The 27,584-nt window shown below is 42.5% G+C and overlaps 2 protein-coding genes across 3 annotated transcripts; both read right to left on the bottom strand.

Moving 5' to 3' along the window:
* Window positions 1–672: 672 nt before the first annotated feature.
* On the bottom strand, window positions 673–8,635 carry LOC146689818 (sodium- and chloride-dependent GABA transporter 2-like). Its single transcript, XM_085436080.1, has 15 exons — window positions 8,574–8,635; window positions 8,238–8,426; window positions 7,417–7,551; window positions 6,484–6,624; window positions 6,296–6,383; window positions 6,072–6,204; window positions 5,831–5,965; window positions 5,031–5,134; window positions 3,569–3,693; window positions 3,341–3,453; window positions 3,082–3,219; window positions 2,058–2,160; window positions 1,815–1,915; window positions 1,519–1,689; window positions 673–1,435 (listed from the first exon to the last, which is right to left on the bottom strand). Exons 1-15 carry the CDS (start codon window positions 8,578–8,580, stop codon window positions 1,286–1,288), a joined length of 1,833 nt encoding a protein of 610 aa, XP_085292206.1. The 5' UTR covers window positions 8,581–8,635; the 3' UTR covers window positions 673–1,285.
* Window positions 8,636–9,570: 935 nt separating this feature from the next.
* Window positions 9,571–26,957, bottom strand: kdm5a (lysine demethylase 5A). 2 transcript variants are annotated; one of them, XM_085436078.1, is made up of 29 exons: window positions 26,222–26,957; window positions 25,754–26,094; window positions 25,197–25,274; window positions 23,695–23,817; window positions 21,737–21,907; window positions 21,284–21,469; window positions 20,879–20,957; window positions 20,681–20,772; window positions 20,386–20,544; window positions 20,014–20,133; window positions 19,743–19,901; window positions 19,168–19,349; window positions 18,802–18,964; window positions 18,586–18,705; window positions 18,290–18,484; window positions 18,017–18,198; window positions 17,763–17,887; window positions 17,481–17,631; window positions 17,198–17,318; window positions 16,818–16,994; window positions 16,359–16,537; window positions 15,941–16,259; window positions 15,274–15,834; window positions 15,005–15,163; window positions 14,525–14,653; window positions 14,283–14,430; window positions 13,916–14,136; window positions 13,256–13,729; window positions 9,571–10,832 (listed from the first exon to the last, which is right to left on the bottom strand). In XM_085436078.1, the coding sequence occupies exons 2-29, from the start codon at window positions 25,910–25,912 to the stop codon at window positions 10,527–10,529; spliced, it is 5,238 nt and encodes a 1,745-aa protein (XP_085292204.1). In that variant the 5' UTR covers window positions 25,913–26,094; window positions 26,222–26,957; the 3' UTR covers window positions 9,571–10,526. The 2 variants fall into 2 exon arrangements, with proteins under 2 accessions (XP_085292204.1, XP_085292203.1); XM_085436077.1 differs by having other exon boundaries at window positions 25,754–26,957.
* Between the last annotated feature and the right edge of the window lie 627 nt (window positions 26,958–27,584).

Here is a 27,584-nt window from a genome sequence, read left to right as displayed (position 1 = left end):
CAGACACTGAAAACTTATTATACAGCATAATTGAAAATAGCGTAATTTTCAAAATGAACTACGTGTTGTATTCAGCAGTGACTATTGCTTCCTCTTGCTAGCTATGAAAACCAGTGTAGCTGTAAGGCACTTTCACAGTGGCTTCACTTTTTCAGCTTTAACTACATCCTACGTTTACATACAGTCTGTTGTTCAAACCTGACAAAGTGGTGTTTTGCTGCAGGTTCCAACTTGAACAACATGTTTTAGAGAAATGAACCAAGCAAGCATTTAAGTGAGCTTTGAAGTAGGAGTTTGCTCTCCTTTAGTGCAATTGTCACAAGTGTTCACCTACAAGCACCAACCTGTTTTAAATCCAGTTGTATTACAAGCCAGTGTACACAAGGAATGAGGTGCCATAGGTGTAAACCTGAGTAACATAATAGTGTGTTTAATCCACCAGAGTTTCCATTTAAATAGCAGGTAAACACAGGCGTTACTGATCACATTAGTTAAAGGTCTGTGCCTAAGCAGAAAAGAACAATGGCTGCTGTGAAAAAGGCTCTATGCGACTCCCCCCCCCCCCCCCCCCCCCTTCCCTTTAAAGCTGCCATGCTTAACATCCAAGTCCCCGAATTTGGATTATTTTTTCAGACTTAGGAAGTTCCCCTTCGGAGAGCAAAGGCAAAATGGTTCAGGACAACATACAAAGATTTTTTAATCCGCACTTACAACAGTAATGTTTCTTTGTACAGTCATTATACGTTACAGTACAAAAAATGAAACTACAGTTAATATGCCATATTAGTCCATATCAGTATTCTGCATTTCCATGTATTTATTCTGCATCCTATTATGTCTACTGTTAAGCATAATCTAATTTTCCCTAAATACAAAAGGAAAACCTCTGCAGTTATTTATCACAACATAACAATATGATACAAATATGACAAAACAGCCATGCAGTGTTGTCAGATACATAAAGGAGCATTAACAAGTTGCTCTCTAAGTGTTAGGTGTGAACATCCAATGATTCACCTGTTCCTCCCGTGACTTTGCTTTTATTGGGTTACTTATAAACTTTACCGATGGATTCACAGACTCAAGAACAAGTTTGTCTAAATTACTTTTGTCCCTGAAAAACACTCCTTTCCACTCTGAAAATTCTTAATTCAAATGTCAGGATACTTTTTTAATTTCTTCTGCCTTAATTTATCACTCAAAAATCGTCAACCCACTACTTTCGCCTGAGTCCACCGTGTATGTTATGTTTTAAAGTAAGTGGATCCCACAGACCACTGAAGCCTCACAAGTTGGAGTCCGCCTCAGAGACGGGGAAGTAGCCATTTGTAGTCTTGGTGGTGTCTACCTCTGGAGCAAAGATAGCCAGTAACCTCTCCTGCTCCCTCTTGGTTTTAGGTAAGTCGTCAGATGGTCTGATGAGCAACTGGATGCGCTGTGAACGAGCAAACAAAGATTAAAATCAGGAACACGTCAGTTGGGCACAAATGTTTTCCTCTGACAGGATGACCAGCATACCTCTCTGAGTGTCCCCTGGGTGGTGCTGATCTTATACACCATCCAAAGTGGAATGCAGACCATGGAGGAGAGAGCAAGCAGCCAGCCGATCACATATCCCCACCACGGGTACACATACTCATTGTTGTACTTCAGAGGAGTGTATTTAATGAGGGAGAATGCAAAGGTGCCCTGCAGAGACAAGGTAACAGGGTACGGCAACTAGTGAGGATCAACCTGCTTTATTTCCTCTTTTTTTTCACTAATAGAACATTTATTGTCATTTTTGGAAGTTTATCTACTTTACTGAGACTCACAATGCACGTGGCAGGGGAGAAGAACAACCAACAGCACTTGATATACGGTCCTGGCCGGTAACCAATCATATCCTCAATGTTATCATAAAAGCGATCAGCGCCTGGAAAAACACAATTTAGACACATCTCATCGTGACACAGTGTAAAACTCCCAGCTGGGTTTCTGCCAGTAACTTGGGTGAACACTCAGAATTACTCGTCAAAGCTTGTGCTGTAATCTTACATGCAGTTCTGTTTGCTTACCGTAAACCCACGCAATGCAAACTGTCTCAAAGATGGACATGAAGAGAAGACACATGCCGCTGGCTGCGTAGTAATCAAAGAGCTGAAAGACATACATGCCCCCCTAAACAGATACAAACCAAAGAGGTATAATCATACAAATATAGCTTACAGTTACAGTTTTAGACAGTTTTTTATACTCTTGGCTCCGTATGATGTCACTGAAAGGAGATATCCCTAATATGGTAATCTTAGACACATAGCTTTTGCTGCACACACCTGCAGAACCCCTTTGTTTTTGTCTTTTTACAAGGGGCAGCCAATCAGAAGAAAGCTGGTTTAAAGGGTTTAAGGTTAGGATGGCTTATTGCAAAACTATTCTAATAAGATCCAAAAATAAAAACAGAGACCTGGAAATGAGCATAATAGGTCTCCTTTATCTAAAAATGAATGGTAGCTTGAAAACTGTACAGTAAAATACTGTTATATAGTATAGTGCTGTTATTATACAAAGACCCTGAAACCTTGAAGCCCAAAAGTTGACTATTTCAGCCCTCATCCTAAAATTGGGAGCATTGCATAACAATGCTTGTCACTTACCTGAGAAGGGTCGCACAAAACCATTGACGCGCTTGTACTTACAAACTGAGGACTTGTTGACACCTCTACAGAGCATTCATGCTTCCAGCTGTGCAGAGGTGAAACCACGTCAACTACGTTGGATTCTAGTAAGAGTTTATTTAATCAGAACAAAGCATCCCACCACCAGCCGCAATCCCTCCACCCCAGCAACTGCCCAATTTGTTAAGAGTATGTGTTGAGAGACAACAGCTTTAACATCACATGATCAAGCAAACTGCTGCTAAAGGCATTCATTCCTGTTAGGAAACAAGGGATGACACCACAGCTTTAAAAAAAAAAGAATAATTTAAAGACACTCGTATGAAATCATTTACTACACACTACAGGCCAATTTTACTTCTGTACTTGTTGATCTTTGGCTGTGTGAATCTGTGTGTTTATAGTCCCAGAGTGTGACACCTACCTCCATAAGCATGACGAGGCCCATGAGGAAGGAGACCAGGACCACGCCTAACAGGAAGAGCTCCCGGCGGTACTTTCGACGGAACACGGCTGGGTACATGTCGACGATGGCCGTCACAAGGCTCTCCACGCACACAAACTGATGTAGGAGAGGGGAAAAGTCATTAATAGGAATGCGATCATCACTAAAGCAATCATGAAAAAGAAAAAACATCCAAGTGGCGGAGCGTGTTATCTGAAAATGGTGCATAGCTTTGTACCTGACTGTCCAGCCCTAGAAAAACAATCATGATGAAGAAGAGGGCCGCCCACAAGGGAGACAAGGGCATCATGGACACAGCACGAGGGTAAGCTATGAATGCCAGGCCAGGGCCTGTGCAGAGACAAAACAAACAACTTAAATTGAACAACCACAAACCAACCTAAGTATCAAAACAAATTAGTGTCACTATGGGATTACTGCTATTTTGCTTGATATCAGGCCTCACCAGATTCTGCCACTTCTGAAATGGGAACATTTTGCTCATAAGCCATGAAACCCAGGATGGAGAAAATCGCAAAGCCTGCCATGAAGCTGGTGCCACTGTTCAGAAAGCACAGCGCCAGGCAGTCTCTGCAACAATATGTTAAGTGTCCTTTTACTGCGGAGTTAAGCATCAGATTCGGAAAGGCAATTATAAAGTAAGAGGTGATGATGATGATGATGCTTGAGTTAGTGATTTTAATTGAGTCTACCCACCTTGGCGACCCCCAGCTGCTTCTTCTTCTAAATATTAAGAATTACTTCGAATATAATCTTAAAAAGAAACTTCAGACTATTTAAAGGGAAAATTCACTCAAAATTTTTATTATTTTATTATTATATCAATCTTTTGATGAGGTCTGCTATGATACTTGCCTTATCTATTCTGGTGGCAGGGTCCGGGGCTGTAAAACTTTGTGCAAGGAATGTGATATGATTTGAGCCAGCCATGCGCCCTTCTGTCCGATGACAGTGACAGTGAGGTGAGTTGCTGGCGATATCTTGAACTTTTCCGTTAGTAAGCGCTGCTGTTTTTGCCGCTGTGAGTTGCTGTTAGCCTCTGTTAGCCAGCATGAGTAAAACCTTTGAAGTGAATCTAACATTGTATAACATAGAAAATAAAATTTAAAAATACTATGTGAAACTTTAATCAAAGTGTTTATCAGAGGGAAAGTGCGATTTTGAGGACGCTGGAGTCTAGCATTAGCTGGCATGATGTTAGCTTACAACTAGCTGTTTTTGCTGTTTAGCTGGCTCATTGTCAGCTGTCTGGAGATATCAGGGTCACATGTTTAAGCTGCTGACAATAAGTAATTGAGGAAATATCAAGAATAAATATACATTTTATACATGTTTTTATTTGTTAGAGCACTGACTGCAGAGGAGGAAAAGGATGATGTGTGAATGAGGGAGGAGATGTTGAACATATACATGTACAAATCTTAAATTGTCATATATAGTTTGAAAGAGCTATTTGGCATGTTGTGTATGTGGCTGTTTTCTAGCCACCTACATAAAACGTGATTTTAAAAATGCCACATAACATGGAAAGTTATTTATCAGTTTCACATGGGAACTTACTTTTTTCACTGCAGACGGAAGTGTGCACCAACTTCAATGGAGTGGTAATGTTTGCTAGTTGTACAATGTTTTGTTTGGCAAATGTATACGGTAGAAAGTAATTAGTCTGTATGTGAAACGGCTCACACAGTTTTTCAAATGCTTTGGTTGGCTGGTTGGTTTGAGTGCAACAAAAGTATGTAATTTTAACTTTTAATTTAAAACTGGGCAACTCGCACTAAAAAAATCTAAAAACAAACAAATGTCAAAAATGAGCAACTTATTGGCTTAAATAATCTTGAGAAATGACTTTAATCTATGTAAGCGTGTAATTGAATAAGCACATGGATACTGCATTGCATACATACCTATAGCAGTTATTATTATATTTATTGTAACTGCCCAGAGCAGTCAGCGACCCCAGACAGATGGCATAGGAGAAGAAGATCTGAGTGCCAGCATCCATCCACACCTAACACAGGAGAGATATGAATATAGAGATATAGAGATTTCAAATGCAGTGCTGTGTGACCAGGAGGATTGATGTGCTACATCTTTCCATAGACATTCAGCCATCACTGACTAAAGCAGGTGGGCAAAAGTGAAATGTCTGTTACTGGATTTGCTCTAGCTGAACATTTATTAACCATGCTTCCATAAATAGCAAACTGAGATGATATTGCACTATTTCAACAACCAACACTTGCCGTGCAACTGTTTTGAAACACCATTGGGCATTTATTTAGGGAGTTATTTTTGGACTTGGTCTGTAAATCTGAAAAAACACAATTAAAAAGTTTGCTTATTTGCCCCAAAATCAGCTAGATTCTTGTAGAAATCCTACTTCTCCCATACATTTTAGTTAAAGATTCTTTTGGTCACTTAAAAAGCCACTTTAAAAGGTCTTGTTCCATAAAAAGGGGGGAAAGCCTGATTTTGTGTCTGCTTTCAGCTCAGTCCTGGTAGATCTTGTGTTTACAGTCCCAGTGGTGTCTTGACCTTGCATTTAATCCCCGCGGTCCCTGTCTCTTTCATGGAGAGCAGATGGACCCAGCAGAAACAAGTTCCCCCCCAACCGAGAACCATGGGGTACCTGCTCTTGGTTCACGTCACTCTTTGAAAATTTTGTGACTGGTCTAAGTGAGTTTTGTGCAAATGATCTTCATACCTGTGGATCTGCCAGTCGCCCCAAATCAGGGTAAAGGTAGAACTGGATGCCGATTCCAGCGCCAGGAAGGGTGAGTCCTCTGATCAACAGCACAATCAGCATCACGTAGGGGAAGGTCGCAGTGAAGTAGACCACCTATATCGACACACGCATATGTGCAAACAGGAAACATGCCAAAATAATCACCACATGACATCCATCACGTACCCCAGAGCTGCCTCTGAGTCCCCCTCTCACCCACCTTTCCTGTGGATTTCACCCCCTTCCAGATGCAGAAGTAGCACATGACCCAGGCGATGAACAGACACAGGGCCAGGTCCCCATTCAGCGAGCCCATTTGGTCAATACCTGGGGAAATCCTTAGTGCTCTCCTCCTATTGAAACGGGGAAAAAAAACACACCAGTGACAAACCATCTAAATCATTAAGTCACTATCTGCTTTTTATCGAGGGTGCCACAACTCACTCCCAGAACTCAATGACAGGAGAGGTGGTGTTTGGGTTGATCATTTGGTCAGTTGAGGTGTTTCTCCTCTGAAACTCCACACAGTTTTCTGTAGGGGAAAAACCACATAGAAATTATTTACCATTGCACTATAAGAAGGGGAAAAATACATTCTAAGAGGAAACATTCACGAAGCTTTGTTGTGTTACCTGTATTCCACGTATTGTTGCAGGAAGACCAAGGTAGGTCCCAAGAGAAGGAGAAAGACAGATAAAAAATCCCCCAAGCCAGAACGATGATGTAATAGAAGTTCAGCAGAGTCACTATCACTTGGGTGCCATAGCCAAGACCTGCACAAATGATATTTAAATATACGTAACAATATTCACCTTTATAATTAGTATATTCTGAATATGAAAAAATATGTATGCTTAGGGCTGATGTTGGTCTTCCAAAACAGAATAATAATGGAGATGAGGAAGAGAGATCGCCCGCTTAAATTTGAGACTGAATTTATAATCCTTCTTTTTCACGTACAAAGTCATGAAAGATCAGACACCATCATATCATAAAGACCTCATAGTCCCATATTATCCCAGTAAAGCATGCTGGTTTGGACTGAAGGCTTACTTGTGATTTGTAGAGTTTCTAAATATAGAATGGGAGACAGAGTCTCAGGGTTCAGGAAGCAGACACCCTCTCTACTTTTCAGATTAGGCTTAAAAGTTTCTTTGATGAAGCTTATATTATACTTAGGGCTGGATCAGGTGACCCTCAAACATCTATTAGGTATGCCGTTGTAGGCTCAGGCTGCTGGGGGACTTCCTGTGATTCGCTGACAATTTTCATTTTCAGTCCCTATGAAGCTATTTTTTCCAGATTACTCTCTTCTGTGTCAAAATCTAAGAATGTACGTCTCTTTTCTCTTCTTATGCTCCTCCCTGAACCTGGTTCTACTGAAAGGAAGTTCTTCTTCCCCACAATCACCAAGTGCTTTCTTATAGAAGGTTTGTGAATCAGTGGGGGTTGTCTCTCGCTAACACTGGCAGTTCTTTACTTTACAATACAACGTGCCTTCAGGAGATTCCTATTCTGATAGGGCACTATACAGATAAAACCAAATTTACCTGAATCCTCCTTACCTTCAAACAAAGGACTGATCTTTCTCCAGCAGGTAATGCCTCCCTCACTGGTGTACTGGCCCAGTGCTACCTCCAGGAGGAAGACGGGAACACCACAAGTAAACAGGAAGATCAGGTAAGGGATGAGGAATGCACCTGAGTTGAAAAAGAGCAAATGATTAAGGGTTAGAGTTTATACTGAAGGTATACTCTGTTCAAATGCAATGTATTTCTACTGTCTGCACCTTTAATATTGAATCTGATTTGGAATAAAGTACAAAAAAATAAAAAGGAAAGGAGACCACATAAAACCATGAAAGCCCGCAGAGAGGCCGAGGGCATGTGGCTTGTTCAAGTTTTCTGCCTCTCTGCAGAAACAGCTGCTGTGAGCGAGGAGCAACAACAGCTGTCTGACCCCGCTCATTCCCAAACTCTGACCCCGCCACCCCATGGAGGGCGAGAGAGAGAGAGAGAAATGGGTATCTAATTTAGCAGTCAAACAAGCATAACATGCAGCCAATGAAGGAAGAGCTGTTTTTCCAAACAGATTTTCAGAAACTTTGAATGCACCCGTTTTTACTTCTATCATCAAATCAATTTAAGGATGAATTTTGCCTTTGAATGAAGTCTGCAACTCGCGATAACAAGTTTTGTCTCTCATTAAGTCCATTAGTGAACAGAGATCAATTTCAGAATCTGATCAATTTCAGAATAATACTAAGATCTTCAGGTGTTTGCTTAACATACCTTTTGTACAAATTAGTGACATGCATGAATTAGTTGATGGAAAACTGCAGAGGAGCACTCTTTATCTTCTCTACTTAGCTCATCTTCCCACTCACCTCCCCCGTTCTTGTAGCACAGATAAGGGAACCGCCACATGTTGCCCAGGCCGATGATGGAGCCGGCGACTGACAGAACGAACTCCAGCTTATTGCTCCACTGACCCCTCTCCTCCATCTTCACTTCAGAGGGTGGCAAGTCACTGGCATGGCTGGTATAATTGGCGAGGCCGGCGTTGACAGAGTCTCCTGTACAACAGATGTACACGAGGATTGCAGTAGGCCATGGAAACTCGATGGCTGACACCCATATCGCCTGAATTGGAAGCCGATGTGTCTGCACACCAAACTGTTCCAGCTGTAGAGCGCACCAAGTTCAAATATATGTGCACTTACCTTTCATTGTGGTGTCACTCTTGTGACGAGCTTGAAGCTGAATCTGTAGGTTTCAGTTTGACTGGGGCCAAGGTTTGACTATTTAACGTGGCTGGACAGAGAGGTGGGGTTTTGTAATGCTAAACCAAGGCCAGCCTCCACTCTTTCCCTGCATGGGGTCCCTTCCAAGCAAAGTACAACATCCACCATGTCTGTACTGTTAAAATAAGATGCAATGTAATAGTCCAGGGGGATGACATTTGACCTGTCAGCCATAACTCATGTTCTTGTTGCAATGCACTTTGGCTACATAGGTCTAAAGAAACAAACATACATGTTTGTTTACATCAACAGATGCATTCTAAAAGTTAAACTAGTTGATGGAAGGTTTTCCACAAATACGGTGCTAAGGTCTGAAAGAAATACATGTTTTGCTATATAGCAGATAGACCATTGTTTCTCCTTTCATCTATGTTTAGCATTTTGGTCAAAAAGTCTTCTCAGTGGATGAGTCTGAAGACACAACATACAGCAGGTGGTGGAAGATGTGGCTGCATAACAAAACAAAAGTTATGTAATTCTTTGAGTATCCTGCAGCCCACCATGGTTGCCCTTTCTTTCTGTCTGTCTGATAGAGGTGCCTCACTCAGACGGTTGCCAAAAGCAGACGGGGTCAGTTCACACTGGATCTGACCTGTGAGTCAGGAGTGGACATCAGCACAACCCCCACCCTTGCCATAATCCTCTACTCGCCCAACAGACCTGCGTACAGGTAGTGATACGTATAAGCTTGACCAGTTAATTTTTCACCGTGATAATCGAGGCCCTGCTTTGAAAATGAATGTCACATAGCTGATGTGAGGTTTAAACCAGTTTGAAAAGAAATCAATCAACCACTCAGTGACACATCTTGAGGTCACTCCCCCCCCCGCCTTCACAAACAAGAAGTTTAGAAGAGGAGATGGTTGTCGTTTGTGTGCTTCGTCACATGGAGAGAAAAAAAACAACAACATTGCAATTTGTACTTATTTGACTAGGAAGAATTTATTAAAGGTGAGAAACAAAACAAAACAAAAAGCCACAATCCATTGGTTTAACTGCCTTAAAAGCTATGTACATTATAAATAATTCCACTACAATACAACCATTTGTTTTTCCTAGTCAAGACCTACTTATTGAGATGTTACTGTCTCAAGGGCCTGGCAAGAGGGACAGAAGGGGAACTAATGTCCTGGAGCTGGGAACAAATTTGTCTGTTTGCCACTGAATACAACAGCTGGAATAAGTGAGTGTTTGACTGCAGGTAAGTTATTAATGCCTTGTTACTGCTGAACTGAGGACCAGGATGAAGACGGCAGGTTTTTCTAGACCTAAACTGCTGTAGGGGGATTATACAGAGAGGCCACAACATTAAATCCATCTGCCTAATATTTTGTGAGTCCCCTTTGTGACATCAAAACAGGTCTGGCCCTTTGAAGCAAGGTCACAGGACCTCAGAGGGTGTCTTCCGGTTGCGGGCGCCAAGATATTGCAGCAGATGCAGCGATCGGGCTTATTCTGGTGCATCCTGTGGATGGACTGACATGTGGGGAGGCCATCTCAACACCTCGAGTGTAATGACGAGCCTTTTGTGAACAGGACCTCTGTCATACAGGAGCAAATTAGCCACATTTGGGTGGATGTTAACAGTATCACCCACATGAATACCGATACCAATGGCTTCCCGGCTGAGTGACGCACTGCAACGAGATGATCGAGGTCATTCACTTTACTCGCCTTTGGTTTTTAATGTTGTGGCTGACACATGTAAAGTCTGTTTGCAGATCTCAGCACTCGGAAACAGGAGTGTTTTTCTTGTGCTTGACACTCCCAACAGTTACAGGAACTGTTAACTTGTCTTGAGGTTTAAAAAACTAGCCTGGATACTGGGCATATTGTGAAGTTCTCTGTCATTGGCCCATGTTTTTTTAAGTGCTAACTGCCCTGGTGAGAATCCTGCTGTTGCTGATGTGATGTCGCTGGGTTTAAGTGAGAAGCCGATGACCAGGAGGCAATCACCGATGACGATGGCACACTCTGCACGCTGCTGCCGCACATTGACGTTGTCAGCACAACGACGCTCTCCTCCGACACCTCCTCGACGGTCATTCCTCCACCGGCGGCCTTCCGGGAGCAGTCCATGCAGATGTAGTCCTCATTCTCGGCCATCTCGCATGACACACCCACACAGACCTGGTGGAACCACTCGTCACAGCCGCCATCACACTGAACCCAGTCGACCTGGGAAATAGGAGAGAAAAGAACAAAAAACTCACGTGATGAATTCAGAAATGTGAGTGAGTGAGACAATGACTTTGTCAAGCAAGACACTAAATTCAAAGATAATATTTAACAGTACTCAATCACGTCAGTGTGGACAGTGAAACAAACTTGCTTTTTTCACCACAACAACAAATTTGAAAAGAAGCTGCAGCTTTAATTCAAGAATTTTAATGAAAATACTGCATTAGCAATTAAAGAAGTCTGTTTCACAGCTACAAGTCAGTCACTGTTCAACTAATGTTTGATGTTATTTACTGGAATACATGACTACAACAGAGTAGATCATCTTGGACACACTTCAATTGTTTTCAAAACATTAGAAATAACAAAACAAAAACAAATGTATTTACCAGCGCAGCTAGAAAAAAGTGGTTTTTGCTGTAACGTGAAGCTAAAAAATTTGAAGTAAATTATTATCATTTTCTTTTAAAGGTTACCTTCCTTTCAAAGTAGCGACTAACGCAGCACTATGCCATCGTTTTGGGCTACAGTCACGAGCATGCCCTGGATAAATCATCGGTGAATCAAAGGACAGAACTGTAGGGCTAATGATTCCTTAGATTTGATTGGCAGCGCAGACTCAAGAGAGAAGAAGACTAGCCACTGGTTAACTTTGTGCAGTCTGCAGTAGCGTTTCTGATCAAGACGACATCAGGTGGCCTTGTTAATATGTTATGTCTAACTCTCTTTGAGGTGTTCCAGTGCGGTTACCAGCTGTTACTATTCAATAAAAAGGTACCCGATGTTCATTGTGAGAAATGTTTGTTATCCACTCTGGTTTAATAAAACAAACACACATTCAGTGAACGACACCACAGTATTTCCCAGTCTCCTCAGATGGAATCATCAAACTGTCGAGCGGCTCTGTATGCAGACTGATGTTCCGTCTGACACCATGTGAACATCACGACACAATCATGGAGGCCTACAGTTTAACACTGCAGTATGTTTGATTTCGTGCAGTCAATATGGGCTTAAGGGAATTTCACAGTGCAGAACATCAGTAGATACAGAGCCCTGACAAAATCCACATCAAGACTTTGAAAGCTCTGCTCGTGCTTGCTGTACAGCTAATCATATGGGAGCAAATCAACTGCATTTAGGCGTGTAGACAACGTCAACATGACCTGATGCAGTTCAACTTGAGCATTAGAACAAGGAGGAAAAGGTGATTTAGGTGACTTTGAATGTGACATGGTTGTTGATGGGCTAGGCTGAGTACTTCAGAGACTACTGATCTGGGATTTACCCCACACAACCATCTCTAGGGTGAATATCTAGTGAGCAGAAGTTCACTGGGAGAAAATGCTTTGTCGATGCCAGAAGTTAGAGGAGAATGGGCAGACTACTTCAAGCTGAAAGGAAGGCAACAGTAAATAAAACCATGTCCTGACCATGCCACTTAATGACCACCGTATACACACTTTGTACATAGCTTTGTAGATGGCTACTTCCAGCAGGATTACGTCACAACGCTCAAATCATCGCAAACTAGAATCTTGAACATGACAAGGACTCCACCAGTCACCAGATCTCAGTCCTCTAGAACCCATTTAGTGCATGGTGGAACAGGAGATATACACCATGGATGTACAGCTGACAAATCTGCAGCCACTCTTTGATGCTGTCAGATCAATATGGACCAAAATCTCTGAAGAATGTTTCCAGCACCTTGTTGAATCTATGCCAAGATTCAACAATATTGAGAGCTGAGGTGCATCCAACCAGGTACTAACAAAATATATTTGTAGACATAAATTTCTTCATAATAAACTATATTTCAGTCCTATTTCAAGGACGTAGATGTGGTCTACTACCTTGAATCATGTGAGATCAGTTTAGTTTCCTTGCTCCCCAGGTTTGAGTCCACATTTAAACCAGGTGAGCAGGGAATAACCTCTGAGACCACGATGGATCACAATAAAGTAATGACACAAATAAGATTAAGAATATTCAACAATTTTTCAACATATTATATAATGGTAAAAATGGTAAATGGCCTGTATTTGTATAGCGCTTTTACTAGTCCCTAAAGACCCCAAAGCGCTTCACACAACCAGTCATCCACCCATTCACACACACATTCACACACTGCCATCACCAGTGTGTGAATGGCAAGCTACATTGTAGTCACAGCCACCCTGGGGCGCACTGACATCATTAAGTTTGATGGACACAATCTTAATGTTAAGATTGTGTCCATCAAACATCTATGATTTCCCCCTTGTACCCCTTTCAACACACATCTGGATCTGCAATGGTGAAAATCGGTCGCAAGTGCCTTGAGGCGATTGTTGTTGTTGTTGTTATTTGGCACTGTATAAATGAAACTGAATTGAAATGTTAGTTCGTTTTTTATGGATAATGACAGGTGTGCTCACCTTATCTTTACACGGCCTCTGGCAGTTTTTGGCTGCACACACTGCATTCTCATCATTGGAGTCCTCTGCCCCCGACCAATCATACTTCGAGGGAATGTCAAGAATCTTCTTCTCCTTCCTCTTCTCCATCCCCTCCCTGATGGCCTCTGCCTTTGCGGCCGCTTTCTCTTTCCTCTTTCTCTCCTTCTCCTCTTTGGCCAACCGTTTGGCCAGTTGCTTCATTTCCCGATTCTTTTCCAGGTTGATTTTAAGTTTTTTCTTTTTGGGTTTACCCCCAAGGCCGAGCTCCAGACCCACCCTCTTTAAGTCTTTGGACTTGGGCGGTCGGATATCTCCCATCGCCGAAGTTCCACTGGCAGCTGCAGCAGCCATCAGCATGTGGTGGTGCTCGGCTCTTTCCAATTTGCGTTTTCGTTTCTTCTCGGAATCTTTGAGCTTGATCTTCAGAGGCTTTTCAATCAGAGAGTCGTCAGGCTGGAAAGAAAGGAAGGGGGAGGGGGGGGAAAAGAGCAAATGAGAGCGATCACTGCCATTTCTTATTCTGCATTTACTGCATACATTGTGTGTAATTACACCATCAGAACAAACAAAAATGATTAATCTCAGCATTAAGTCTCTATCCAGCTGTGCAATCAGGTTGCATAATGGCTGAACTCCTACCTCCATGACCTGCAGGAATCTCTCCTCAGAGGGTGGGTGAGTGGCCTGCAGGATTCTCCAGATGTGCTGGGTCTCATCCAGGGACACCTCCAGCAGGTCTCCAAGCATCATCAGGTCCTCCAGCTGGGCTTTAGCCTGCGGGGACAGCTCAAGAACAGGTGGCTCAAGGCTCCGAGGTACCAGCGGGGTCTTCCTGGGCTGCTTTCTGGGTGTACCCAGATCTGAAATGTAAATATTTTGAGTATGAAATGGGAATCTCCCAAGGAGTAGTTAATGTAATTGTTTATTATGCAAATAAATGCCAAGAGGGAACAATGGGTAAACAGACTCAAAGCAAAGGGATTGTATTAAATAAATGCGGCCTCACTTTGAACACAGGACTTGGAGGCTGAGGAGTAAGCGTGCTCGACACAGAAGGAAGGCGTGGCAGCCAGCCACATGTGACTGACCACCTCCTCTGACTTCACGGGAATCTCCTCATCACAGAACAGGTAGGGCTTCACCTCACCAGGGTCCTGGAGCCAAACAGTCATACAACAACAACACAAGAAGTCAAAATAAAGTCCTATGACACCCCAATTTAAATCACACCACTGATGCCTCCCATACCTTCATATCATATCCGTAAGTCTCCCTGATGTCTTCGTCTGAATCAGTTTCCTCGTCGTCGTAGTCCACAGAGGGACGCGGTGACGTGGCTCTGCTGAAACCAGACTGCTGGAAAGTTTGGATATGACCCTGGGAAACACACACAAACACACACGTACTCTTTAAAATTTCTTCTCACAGGAAAGCTTTTATCTACTGAACTTATCAAAGAAATAAAAGCAAAACAGCAATGATTCTTCAGCTTGTTGTTGAATAAAAACTGTTTTGCCTGATAATTTCCCTAGAGGGTAGATTTAATTTCAGGTTTCAGCTCACCAGTCTGAAATGTGAACTTTCAGACTGCTAAGCCAATCCACTGGCCTTTTTATCTTTTTACAGATTCCTGCCCTCTGCTGGTGAAGTGCACATTTACATCCAAAGCATCAATCTGTATCTCAAAGAGAATTTCTAACCATGCAAAATTATTAATGATCAAAGTACCTGTAAGTCAGGATTGGCAGCGGCTTTCTGCAGCTCAGCGTTGATGATCTTCTCCGTTTTCTCCCTCGCAGCTTGCTCGACCATACGCTGACTCAGCACAGACAGCTTCGCCAGGGCCGAGGACAACTCCTCTGTGGCCAGAGCTTGGCGTGCTCGGTCCTGTTAAGAAAGTTTAACCAACATAAGCGCAGGTAATAAGCAGAGACCAAAAGAAAAAACACTGAGAAGCTCGGATGCTACCAGTTAGGCATTGTAATTTATATGCGTACCTGCCAGCTCATTGCCCTCTCAGTCAAACACTGCAATGCTTCTCCTTCTGGCAGACGCACTGGCAGCTTCTGCAGTGAAACTAACAATGACAGAATGGTCTCTAATCTCGGCCTCCGTGATCGCTGGCACAGCGGACACAAGAATTTGGAGTCTTTACTATTGCTCTGCCAATTCACACCAATCTTCTTCTGAGATCCAGTCTTAGGCAGAGGGACGCAAGCTCCGTGGAACCAGTCTTTACAAAGTTCGCACTGCAACATGAAGCCGCTGGCAGTCTTTCGACACAAACAGAACTTGACCTCCTCGATGCGATCTGCCATGGCCATCTTAGCTAAATTTGCAGCTCGGAGTGAGTGAATGGACTCCACTTCTTTCTGCTCTTTGGCTTTGAAAGCTGCTACAACAGTAGAAGGGTCCCGCACCTCCTCGTGGTTCTCCTCCAGATCACTCAGGGTGTCTGGGTCAAAGCCGCCCCTCTCCTTTTCCATGAGCTCCTTAACACGCTTTCGCTTGCTCTTGCTGTTGCCGTATACGCCAATGTCCACACGAGGACTGAGGACCTAAGAGATATTTGTTATAATTATAATACAGACTTTAAATTAAAGACATTTAAATATTTCTGCATCTCAGCCACAAGTAACATCAAATGTTTCCATGACAGCCCACCTGGAGCAGTGTGTACGTGGAGTTCTTCTTGAGGAACGTGCGAGCAGTCCTCTCCCTCCAGGCTCGAGCTGCAGCTACCTGAGACTCCACCTGAGCTAGCGGATCGAGCCGCACAGGGATGGAGCGGCCCCTGGCCAGCAGGCTCTCCAGCTGATCCAGGTAAGCATAGCTGCTGCCGTTTTGGATGGCCTCCACCTTGGAGGTCCACTCCTTGGCCTTTAGCAGGGCCTCTCGGAGAGCCAAAATATTTGGTAGATACGCTGGGATGTTCCGAGCTTCCAGCACAATGCTCTCAAGCGTTGCCATGCTGTGACGAGGTCTAAGATTATAAGAGCACAAACAAATGTGTGAACCGTCTGATTTTAAAAGGTAGACTTTTATGGGCAATTTAGATCTCCATTCACATGTGAAACCTTACCTGGCCTGCAGGCAGGCGCGAGCTTTATCCTCCCATCTCTCTGACACGGTAAGGATTTCTTGGAGTTCAGCCATGGCCTTCTCCACGGCATGGTGCGGTGCCAAACCCACCCCAGAGTCGATCAGCCTCTTCATGAGCTCCAAAGTGACGCGGTGGGGCTCAGCAAGGGTGGCACGCACCTGAAATTTGATGATGTTCTCAGTCTCTGTTTTGCTCAATCTTTTGATGTTTATGATTTTGACTCATATCTGTCACTGCAAAGATTTTGCTTCCTTTACACTGGCACATAACTACTTAGAAATCTAAATAGTTCTAACAATATGATAACATTCTACAGAAACGGAGAGCAATACGATGTTAGTCTTAAGTTGACTCCTTTTCATTTCCGCTTGGTAACAAAAGTGGAAAACCTTGTGTTTTTGCAAGGACAACAACTAATATCGCCTGATGTGGGCTCACCTCATCAAGCCACCGGGCCTGCTGGAGCTCCTGTTTGAGTCTGGGCAGCTCTGGCAGCTCCACATCCAGGCCACTGCCCAGATCCAAGAGCGCCTGCAGCTTGGAGGAATCTGGCATCTCATCTGACAGCGCCACCTGGGCCCGTTCATGAAAGTCCTCCACATTCTCCAGTAACTCCTGGCAATACGGGCAGTGACAGACACATTTAGAGGTAAAGGAAAAGTAGGAAATGTCAGGAAGTGGTTTAAGAGTATTGGTTGAATGAGCTGGGGGAGCAGAGAAAATTACACAAGAGAGGCTAAAACTAAATTTAAAAACCCCCAAAACAAAACAAAAAAACAATTATAATTGGGATCTATGTATCGACACATGGAACTAACTTTGACTTGTCGCGCCTGGCTGATGATGCAGGGTAGCCTGTACAGCTGCTCTACGAACGCTTTCAGCTCATCCACAGTCAATTTGGTCCGATTGCGATTGCTCTCAGAACGCAGGCGGCTACTGGAGATGCACACAGAAAAAGAGGGGAGAAAAAACCCCAAAGATTTAGTTCCTCTTTGAACAAAACCACCTACAAAATTAATACTGAAAAGACTTTTTAAAAAACTGATATCAGGCCCAGTAACTTGCGAGCGGTAAATCAGCACAAATCATTGTCCTGACCTGTGCCTCTGCTTGCGGCTGAGCAGCAGCTGGGCTACAGAGGAGCACGTCTCTGCCTCTTTGACCATCTCCCTCAGGCGACGGAACAAAGCGTTCTCAGGATACTTTCTGTCCTCTGCGTCCTCGAGCAAAACTTTGAGTTCAATGAGATCTGTGAGGGAGTGACAGAAAGAAAGAGCAGGAGAAAACAAAGATGAGAAAGGATTTAGATATAATAAAGACATAAATAGCTAAATTTAGGGAACAAAATGCTTGTAGTTTATAATGCAATAAAACAGAGACCTTTTTTGTTTTTCTGGTCTGCAGCCAAGGCTTCTGTGACCCTCTTTGCCCAGGTATCATAAGACTGAGCCCGAGTCTTCACGCCATACAGCATGGAGGGGAACTCCTCCAGATCATAGCGATACCTGGAATGGATTGGACAAAAACTGCACATGAAAATTTGTTTTAAGAATTTACTACCAACACAAGCTTGTGCAACTCTTAACATGATTAAAGTTTACGCCATGAATTAAAAAAAGGAAAAAAAATCCCACCTAAGACACTTGTCGCCAAGAGGACAGTCACAGAGATCTTTCGCGTGGTGGAGACAAACCAGTCGGTCTGGGCTGCAGGAACAGGTCAGCGCAGACAGGAAACAGGTGGTCTTACACTTGTAGCACTGACGCTCATCGTCCGGAACGAGTTCAAAAACCTCCAGCTCGGACGACAGTACCCCCTGTTGGCAATGAGGAAAGCGATGCTCAAATAATCAGAATGGGTTGCATTACATGTATAACATCCACAAAACAAAAAAGAAAAACATTCACCATTTCCTGGACAGCCTGTCTGAGTTTTGTTTCTTCATCCATCATCTCTTGCATTTCTTTATAGACGGCAGCAGCCAGCTCCACGTCGAGGCTCTCGGGATCTGCAGCCATCTTGCAAAGCAGCTCCTCGTGGGAGAAAACGCAGTACCGGTGGAGACGCCGGTAATGGGCGACACACTGGCGGCCCATTGGCAACTGAAGAATGGGCGAAAAACGAGCAAAGTTTTGGCAAAATAATATACATAAAAAATTCAATATTTAAAATAAAAGAGGAGTTTGTATTTTTGCTCCCTCACCCAATCAGCTGTGCAGAAATTAACAGCCTCTGCAAAGTTGTAGCCCTGGTTGAAGCCGCTGTGGTAGGCCCGGGGAAAGGTAACCACAAACTCCCCGGCACACTGATTGGTCCTGTACACCTGAGGAGAGGAATATATATGTAATAAATAAACATGAATATCTCCACATGAATATTTAACCAGATCAAATTCCAACCCAGAGTACGGGCTACATACAGGGACACCATGCTCCATGAGGACGTTGGGATTCATGATGGTGACAAGCTGATGAAGGAGGTCAGGCTGGGAGTCAAAAAGCTCTGGAGCTAACTTTTTCATGACAGCCTCTAATTTCTCTGCTGCAGAGGCCGGGACTCCATACCAAGTCTTGGGTTCTCCCCTGAAGAACAGAAGGAAGACATCAGAATGTTCTTTTAATATTTAGGGCTTCTATTGTACCATAACTCCACAGGGCAGACATAAACATAAGATCAACTATAAAAGCCCTACTGAAGCAAAGGATTACCACTGACATGCAGAATTTTGTTTTCATCAACACTACTACTTATCTGCTGCTTCCAAAACTATACTTCATAAACTTGCCAGTGAAGAAAATTGATGGAGTAGCTCCAGTGGTCTTCGATGTGCCAGCAGAAGGAGGAGAAACACATGCCCACGTAGAGCCAGGGTACCTTCATGCCTGAGATGTCCACGTTGATGTGGGTGAGCACAGATTGCTCCAGCACTGGCATGTTGTTCAAGTTCCAGCCTGAGTTTGCATAATCCTAACAGGAAAGGAAAAGAGTGCTTCTATTCAGAGCAAATTTGAAAGTATTAAATAAATAGACTGGAGGCTGGAGTTTGCTAGATGGAACCACTCAATAAAATACAAAATAAGATGATGTGTGTGCAATTAAAAATCTTTAGCAGAATATATGAGAAAATGAGCTGACAAATGTGCCTCCCCATCAGTGATGGCATTTTTTTTTTGGGGGGGGGGGGGAGAGAGAGAAAAAGAGCAGAAAAATATTACTTTTATTAGATATTATTAAGTAATAATATTACTATTAGATTTAGTTTACTTAAAAAAATACTGTCTCTACGTGTTACTTTTCAACTTTTGTCAAGGCAACACATCACCACGTTACGATATTTATACTGTGTAACCATCTTCTCACCTCCTCATCTCCCATCAGCCTCCTCTTTCCGTCCCTGACAGGGAATCCGCTGCCGACATCCTTGGAGCTGATGTCTGCTCCATACTCTACAATGACATCCTCCTCAATGCTGCTGACCAGACGCCAGAACTCCTTCTCCACCAACTCTGTGGGGACCATCTGAGGAGTGTAAGATGGATCTTATGACATATCCTGTTTTAGGTCTTCGCTGAAAGGCTTGAGAGCAGCATCCGTTTACTCATTCTAGCTCTACTGAGTAGATTTCACATACATGAACAGGCATGTTGAAGTAGTCAGACTTGAAGTGGTCGGCCATCTCTCCAAAGCTTTGCAGGCTGTACTCCCTCACAGCTTGCTCGAAGCCAAATGCCTCCCTAGGCTTACTGCATTCCTGTGTAGGAGCATGAACAATTCATTAGAGTTACTGCTTTTGAAGCCACGCCCATTTGAGTCATTAAACTTTAGGTCGGTTGCTAGAAACAGACTTTTGTCTCTCTGTTCTATATATTTCTTTCAGTCTTCACCCGTATACTCAGTATGATGAGTACTATAGTAACTGTAAGAGCACCAATCTTTGACATGAGAAACATTTGTGGTATACCACAGATGGCTCAGGGAGAATAAAAGCACATTCAGCGCCTACCTCAGCAACACACTTAGGGCACCGCCAGTCTCCTTTGGGTACGTCCTGCAGAGGTGGGATCAAGCAGAAGGTGTGGTAGCTGTCGTCACAGCCATCACACAGCAGGAGCCGGTCCTCTTCGTCCCCTCGTCCACACACAAGGCAGAGATAAAGGTCGATCTGAGGGTTAGCGCCACATTTTTTATTTTATTTTTTTTTAAAGGGAAAACAAAACAAGATGCAAAAATTGTTGTGGTATTGAATAACATGGTTAATTTTGACACTCAACACAATGAAATGATGAAATCACACTCACAAAGTTGACCTCCAGGGTCTCCTTGCGTGGTCTCATCTTGATGGCGAAGGCCTGGGCTTTGAGGTGCCGCTGCTTCTTGTTGAATCCATCATCTAAGTGAATTGGAAAACTACAGTAAGAGGAGTGGCTCTTGGTTTTTGTGTTTAAAAACAAAACATAAAAACAAAGCCTACACAAGTCAATCAAAATTTTGTTTACCAGCTGATACGATCTCCAAGCCGACCATCTTGGGACTCGCTCCAAAAATTTTAAGGGTTTTTGGCTCCTTGTTTTCCCGCTAGAGAACAACAACAATAACAGCATTAGACTGTGAAACAAAGTGATCCTGCTAAATGTTAAGACATCCTCGGTCATTCCTGACACAGTTAGGAATCTGGATGTGCAGAGGGAATGCCAAAAGTTAACGTGTCAAGCACTTTTTTAAACTTTTATTTTGGGGGACTAATTGTTCTGCTACAAATGATAACTTCATGACCCATTTGCAACAATGTTATCAAATGTTACACTCAATGAAACGCATTAGTGCTCATGGCATTTTTAATTTTAGGTCAGCATGGGTTACAAACTCAACTCTGAGTTAATGTCTGAGCAGCTTCACTTTACCTCTGATTTCAGGCGCCTGGATCGTCTCTCTGGCAGTAGCCGCTCTTTGGTTTGCAATCCATCACCTTCTCCATCTTTATCCTTCTCATCCTCCTCATCGTGCTCCTCTTCCTCTACAGCCTCCTCGCCAACTCCCTCATCTACCTCATCCCCATCATTTCCCTCATCATACAACCTTTGGAGGCCCTAATCGGAGGCAAAATGATCACTGAATAGGTTACCGAAGAAAACCAGGATGTTATTTGGCCCAAAGGTTATTACAAGCTATTAGTAACAGGACATTTATATACAGTATGAAGTGTTTTGGGAGAAACTTCCCTAAGTACAAACATATACATGCAATTTAGACAAGAAACCTCAGAATCTACTTATGATGGTCTAAAACATATTAGCTGTTGTTTTCCTCCCAATTATGATATAAAATGCAGTTAAACAGCATTCAGCACCACTCACAGTTAGTGTGGCTCCAGTCTGGAAGAGCTCATAGGGGTAAAGGATCCTCTCATAGTGAGAACGTAGAAGAGACCCGGTGCCTTTTCCAGCAGGGTAGCCCATTCGGCTGGCCACCTTGGACCATAATTTTTCTTTACACACCGTCTCAAAGCCGCCCTCGGATGACACAATCTTTAATGCACACAAGGAAAACATTTTTTTTTTAGCTCTTACCACTTAATCTATCTAATCATCCAAAATAGGTTTTAACATCATAAGGTAAAAAAACAAAACAAAAAACAAACAACTTTTTTTTTGTGCTGCCGAAGGGTCCTTATAGGGCTGCTCGATTATGGCAAAAATGATAATCACGATTATTTTCACTGAAATTGAGATCTCGATTATTTGACGATATTTATTTAACCCTTTAAGACCTACCATAGAACCAAGTCCGCCAGAGCTTATATTATTTTTTTACATGCTGTAGTGCCATTTGTGGGAGCATTTCAAGTTGCTATACATCAATACAACTGTTATAGCCCATATTTTAATAATATGTATGCATTAAGTCCATAGTAACTACATTAATTGCAAAAAAGTGCAATAAGCTACAAAAAAATTGAAAATCGTTTTTTTTTTTTTACATATATTTCTACTTGGAGAAATTTAAGAGGTTTATCCCTCAAAACTTTAAATACAAAAAAGTTGCAAAAAATAGTTTACAACAACAGGAAATTTATTTTGAGTGTCTTCATAGTTTTATTTTGGAGATACAGCAATTTTTATATACTGCAGGAAAAACGAAAGAACAATCCTATGATGCAAATTTGCAAAGAAAACAGCAGGTGCATCAAAATAAACTATTTCCAGCTGTGCAATTCGAGTTCTAAGCATCCCAGAAACTATTCAGAAAAGTCAAACATGACTTATAAAAACACCAGTATAGGCTTTTAAGGCCTACAAGTAAAAAACTACATTTTACGCGAATATGGCGTCACGTCCGGTGTCGGACAGGAAATGGCGGACATGCGATAGTTCGCGCTGACGTCTGTTTCAATGTGGGAAGTGTTACGAACAGCTGATCAGATTGGCAAAGCGTGTTTCTGGAATATTATGTTTTTGTTCCTGCAAGCGCTTTTTATGCAATTTTTTGCAAAGCTTTATGTGGAAGGAAACTGTGACCGAGGACAAGCTGATGTCATAAGATGTAAGTTTCATATGCAAAAAAAATTATTGCGCTAGCTTACATGATTCAGGTTCTACAGGGATTTAAAAATAGTTACACAAAACGGAGCGTGCTGCTCTGACCGGCTTTAAAGGGTTAACAATAACAATGTATTGAATAATGACTTTAAAAAATAATAGAAAATAGTGTGCAAATACTGATAACAGTGCAAATGTTTGCAATATAAGAAATAAATGAAAAATGTAAACATCTATGTTTAGTGAACTTTGCAGTGTTGCTCTATGGTGCAGCTACTCCACCATAGCAAAGTTTACACACTGTGTCTACTTGATCCACGTCTGTCTCCGCGAACCCATAATGTTTCCACACCACTGAAGTTTGGTTTTTTTTTACCTCTCTTTTCAACCAACGGCAGTCACTCTCCTCTCCAAATAACTTCTGCTTAGCTTTCCGAGCTTCCCTTGGGTCCTCTTAATTGTTGTGACACGTGTTCGAAATGCAGAGAGGTGCGCTCGATTTGCCACACGGAGCAGCGCGAGAGTAAAGCTTGAGGGAGGTGCTAATAATCGGCTCAGTCATTTTTAATGATCGTTGAAAGCCCAGATCGTAATCGTGATTAAAATTCGATTAATTGAGCAGCCCTAGGTCCTTATTTACAAAAGTTCACTAAAAAAAAAATAAATCTATTTTTAGGTTAAAAAACAAAAATCTGAACACAAAACAAAAACAAACAAACAAACAAACAAACAAACAAACAGAAAAAACAAAACACATCCATGCTGACTGGTTCCACCTTGCTGAGCTGGTAGAGGTCCAACAGTTTCCTCTCCACATGAGGGAATCGAATCTTAGATCCCTGCAGCTCCCAAAACTTTGCAATTTGATCCAGAAAGTTGAGCTTTACGCGAGTGAGCGCCTGGAAAAGCAGCAGAGAAAGAGTAAAAAGACAGATTAGAAAAATCAGAGGCTGGTATTCATTTTGTTTCCACATTTTGGTGCCAGGAAAACCAAGAAATTTGCATTGGGGGGAAAAAAAACAACACACACACACACACACACACACACAAAAAAAAACAACAACAGTATGTCCAGACACCAGATCTATTTCGACAACTTCCATACATAAATACTGTTTGAGATCAGTAAAAAATAGGTAATGCAGTCTGATAATGATAATCTGCGCATTTCTAATATATATAAAACAACATTGCAGCTGTCCTGGTGCCCTGAACTGAAACAACACATATCCAAAATTTGACTTTAAGGGCATCCATGACATCAAACGTTGGACACAATTAAAACTAAACTGAAAAAAATAATAATGCAGCTTTTTGTTTTGTTTTAATAACCTTTTCCTAGTCAAAATAAAAACTGCAGTCTATTTTTCCCCCCTGAGTGAGACTTTTCTTTCTTGGTGTCCACATCTCCTCAGACCCGACATGGTCTGCCCCCATTCAGGTCCAGTCCAAAAAGGCTACATAGTGCCTGTACCACCTCTGACAACTGAGGAAGTTCGGGGTCTCCCCAGTGATCCTCAGGACTTTCTATGCAGGCGCTGTGGACAGCATCCTCAAACAGAACACTGCATCCTTGTATAGGAACAGCTGTGTTAAGGATCAAAAAGCTCTTCAGAGACTGATCCATACAGCAGAACGCTGCTGCAAGACTGCTCTCCCCTCCCTACAGGACATCTACACCTAGAGAAGCTCAGATATTGAAGGACCCGTCCCAACCAACTGTTCCATCAGGCAGAAGGTTCCGCACCATCCGGGCAAGAACAGAGAGATTCAAGATAAGCTTCTATCCCCAGACCATCTGTGTCTTAAACCAGAACATGCTGCCCCACTCCCCACCCACAGCATTCATAAGTGACAGAGAGGACTTATTCTCAACACATCCCAACCTGATTCTTCTCGCCTTTACTACAGCACTAGACACTTTAACACCCACTGCACAATGTACATTTTTAGATTTTCAATTTAAACATTTCAAGATTGTTTTATTTTATTTTATTCACTTAATGTACATAATTCACTTACTTACTGCATATAATGTGGTCTTTTGTATAATTCACTTAATGTACATAATGTTCTCTCTTTTTGCACAGTCAAGGAGTGTGTCAGGACACGTTCCACTGCGTGTTGTACTCATAACTATGCATGTGACAAATAAAGGATCTTGAATCTTAATTATCTATCATACACACAGCCAAAGCAGTAACAATAATGGCTTCAGTCTCATTATAAACAATGACTGGAGTTATTTTATTTATTCATTCATTTGTGGCAAACTCACCTCAAGTTCATTCAGCCTTTGCACTCGAGGAGTGAACCGGAAGTTGCGTACATCACAGGCAAACGGAGGCTGCCAGTCCTGATTGACAACAGAAAAGAAATATTACATTCACCAAAACAACCTGAGCAATGAGGAAATCATTGTGACAACACGTGACTAGTTTAAAGTAAAAATCAAAATCTAAATGTATCTGTTGCATGTATGCATGTAGACGCCATTAGGCCCAATGTCTACCATCGTTCCACTTTAACTTAGCTAGCCACCACTTTAAAACCAAAACACCAGGTGGGAGTGAGGAAAACAGCTACATTTTCTTCGCACTTTCGCCCACAATTTTTCTGAACAACAAACGGAAAGCAGTGCCAAAAATGTTTAATTAAAAACTGAAAAGAAACTGAGCCTCGTTTGACCTCTATTTAGACTAATGGCAACTAGTAGCGTCGCTGCGTTTCGTAAAATCCACGCAGGCCCAAAGTAAGCCAGCTCAGGATCACAAAGAGACAACAAACCAAAAACCTCTGCAGACCTTTAGTTTTATTAAAAAAAAAAAAAAATACCTGAGGGGGTCGGATTTTGCAGATGCCCGTCTTCTCTGCAATAGGTCGGATCTTGTTGATGAATCCCAAAGGATCCGAGAAATCCTCCCAACTCGGCTCAAACACCGGGCATTCAGGAGGGGGCACGAACTCCGCAAACGCAGACATATCGGCGTCCATCCAGTGACAGTCTTTAAAAAAATATATCAGGGATAAAAGTGCGCAAAGTTGAGCCTCAGGAGTCCATAATTGTGTTAGCTGCAATTGTTTCTTCCTTCTTCTTCTTTAGTGTCCATCGTGATTCTTCTAATGTCCCCAAATAACAAATCACGTCAGTGACAGGAGCATCCCAGGGGCGAAACCTAATGTGATGTGAAAAGTGAAGGCAAAAAATACAACAAGAACCGAGTCAATGATGCATGTCACTCCTGTATCCGTAAACAGAGGGCCAAACCAGGCCGGGGTATCACCACCAAATCCTCCCCCTACCTGGGACGGAGGGCAGTGTCAGTCCAAAAACACCACCATTGCTCCTCTCAAACCAAAGCTTCAGGAGGAAAAAAAACTGCGGTGAAGACTTGGCCGCAGACGATTTGGAGAAGAAGTTTTACAATACCCAACACACAAAAACACTCCGTCTATTATGTTAAACAAGCTAGCATCGCTTCTGCACTACCTGGGCAGTGCATGCTTTTTTTCGTGAGGATGCATTTCCAACAAACTTATCTAAGGTTAGCTGTAATGTTCACTAGCTAACGTAATCACGCTAGTGAACTCGTCGATGTCCTCCAAAATAAACTCCAGCCTCTTCGTCCTCCTACTCTGGTGGCACCAGTCAAGCTTGAAAACAACACGGATAAGCCTAGTACCAAGCGTACACTGTTGACTGTTTCCTTCTCTCCGCACATCAGCCCCCATTCATTGAAGCATTTGAGGCGACGGAGAACTAGCACACAGCTAATTTCGTAAGCTAAAAGAAGCTTAGCTACCACTTCCCGTTGCGCAGCTAACATTGACGTTAGCTGGCACAGTCGGCTGAGAAGAACGGTCCTCCGTGGTTTAAGCAGGTTAAATGAAATCGCATATACAAAAGCAATACTCTCTTTGCTTTGTTTTACCGGAGGCAGCTTTCCGTATATTTAAACGTCGTCTATACCTATTGTAGTCGGATTAGCAAACGTGCTAGCTACAACTAGCAAGGAAAGGGAAGAGCTCTTATGGTGCTTTCATGGACACTCGGAAAAAGTTTCACTACTTTTGAATTCATTGCTGTTTTTTCATCTAACTTTGATGCTTGCGTGAAGAAAATATATTTGGTAACAAGCGCTAATAAATTCATATTAGTTGTAAAAATCTGCTGGATTGATTGCTGTCACAGTTCTGCGTTTAAGCAAAGGTGCTGGAAAAATCAGCAGTACGAATGCGGTTGGCGGTGTCAGTAATGTATCTTCGAGCAGATGTCGGTTAGAGGGGATCTCCTTAATGTGGCACACACTCAGGCTGTCAGCACAGCAGCCCCATACGCCTGTTGATCACATATTTTGTTTATACATGCAACGTGTCAGAAGAAATTTGGTTGGAAGGCAGCTTGTTTCAAGCCGTGGGTAAACTGGGTATATAAAAGCTCAGCAAAAGATAAAGAATGATTATTTGTAATTGTGCACTTAGTTGATTCCAACAATCCAAATGTCTGTAAATGAGTATGTCTCTTTATTGTGTTAGACACTTTGTTGCTGAAGTTGAACATATCTGCCACTAGTTTACATAGGCCGAGACAGATTAATTTCTAATACAGCATAATTTACTAGAATACAGTAACTGTGTAAATCCTGAGCCACCCCTCATGACTTTA

The sequence above is a fragment of the Copadichromis virginalis genome, linkage group LG17, assembly GCF_057382275.1.
Source record: "Copadichromis virginalis isolate Kocher_CV1m ecotype Utaka linkage group LG17, C_Virginalis_male_GT1.1, whole genome shotgun sequence".
In the NCBI taxonomy this organism is placed as follows: Eukaryota; Metazoa; Chordata; class Actinopteri; order Cichliformes; family Cichlidae; genus Copadichromis; species Copadichromis virginalis.
This window is presented reverse-complemented; position numbering and strand designations above follow the sequence as displayed.

What these genes read in the sequence shown, in the direction of transcription:
- LOC146689818 (XM_085436080.1), bottom strand. An exon ending in GTGCTACAAGAACGGGGGAG is followed by an intron (nt 7,552 to 8,237) that starts GTGAGTGGGAAG and finishes TTTTCAACTCAG; the next exon opens with GTGCATTCCTCATCCCTTAC. An exon ending in TCTCCCCTGCCACGTGCATT is followed by an intron (nt 1,690 to 1,814) that starts GTGAGTCTCAGT and finishes TTGTCTCTGCAG; the next exon opens with GGCACCTTTGCATTCTCCCT.
- kdm5a (XM_085436077.1), bottom strand. Translation starts at nt 25,912, where the DNA reads ATGGACGCCGATATGTCTGCGTTTGCGGAGTTCGTGCCCCCTCCTGAA. An exon ending in ACTTCAACATGCCTGTTCAT is followed by an intron (nt 19,902 to 20,013) that starts GTATGTGAAATC and finishes TACACTCCTCAG; the next exon opens with ATGGTCCCCACAGAGTTGGT. An exon ending in GCCAGGCGCGACAAGTCAAA is followed by an intron (nt 16,995 to 17,197) that starts GTTAGTTCCATG and finishes CCGTATTGCCAG; the next exon opens with GAGTTACTGGAGAATGTGGA.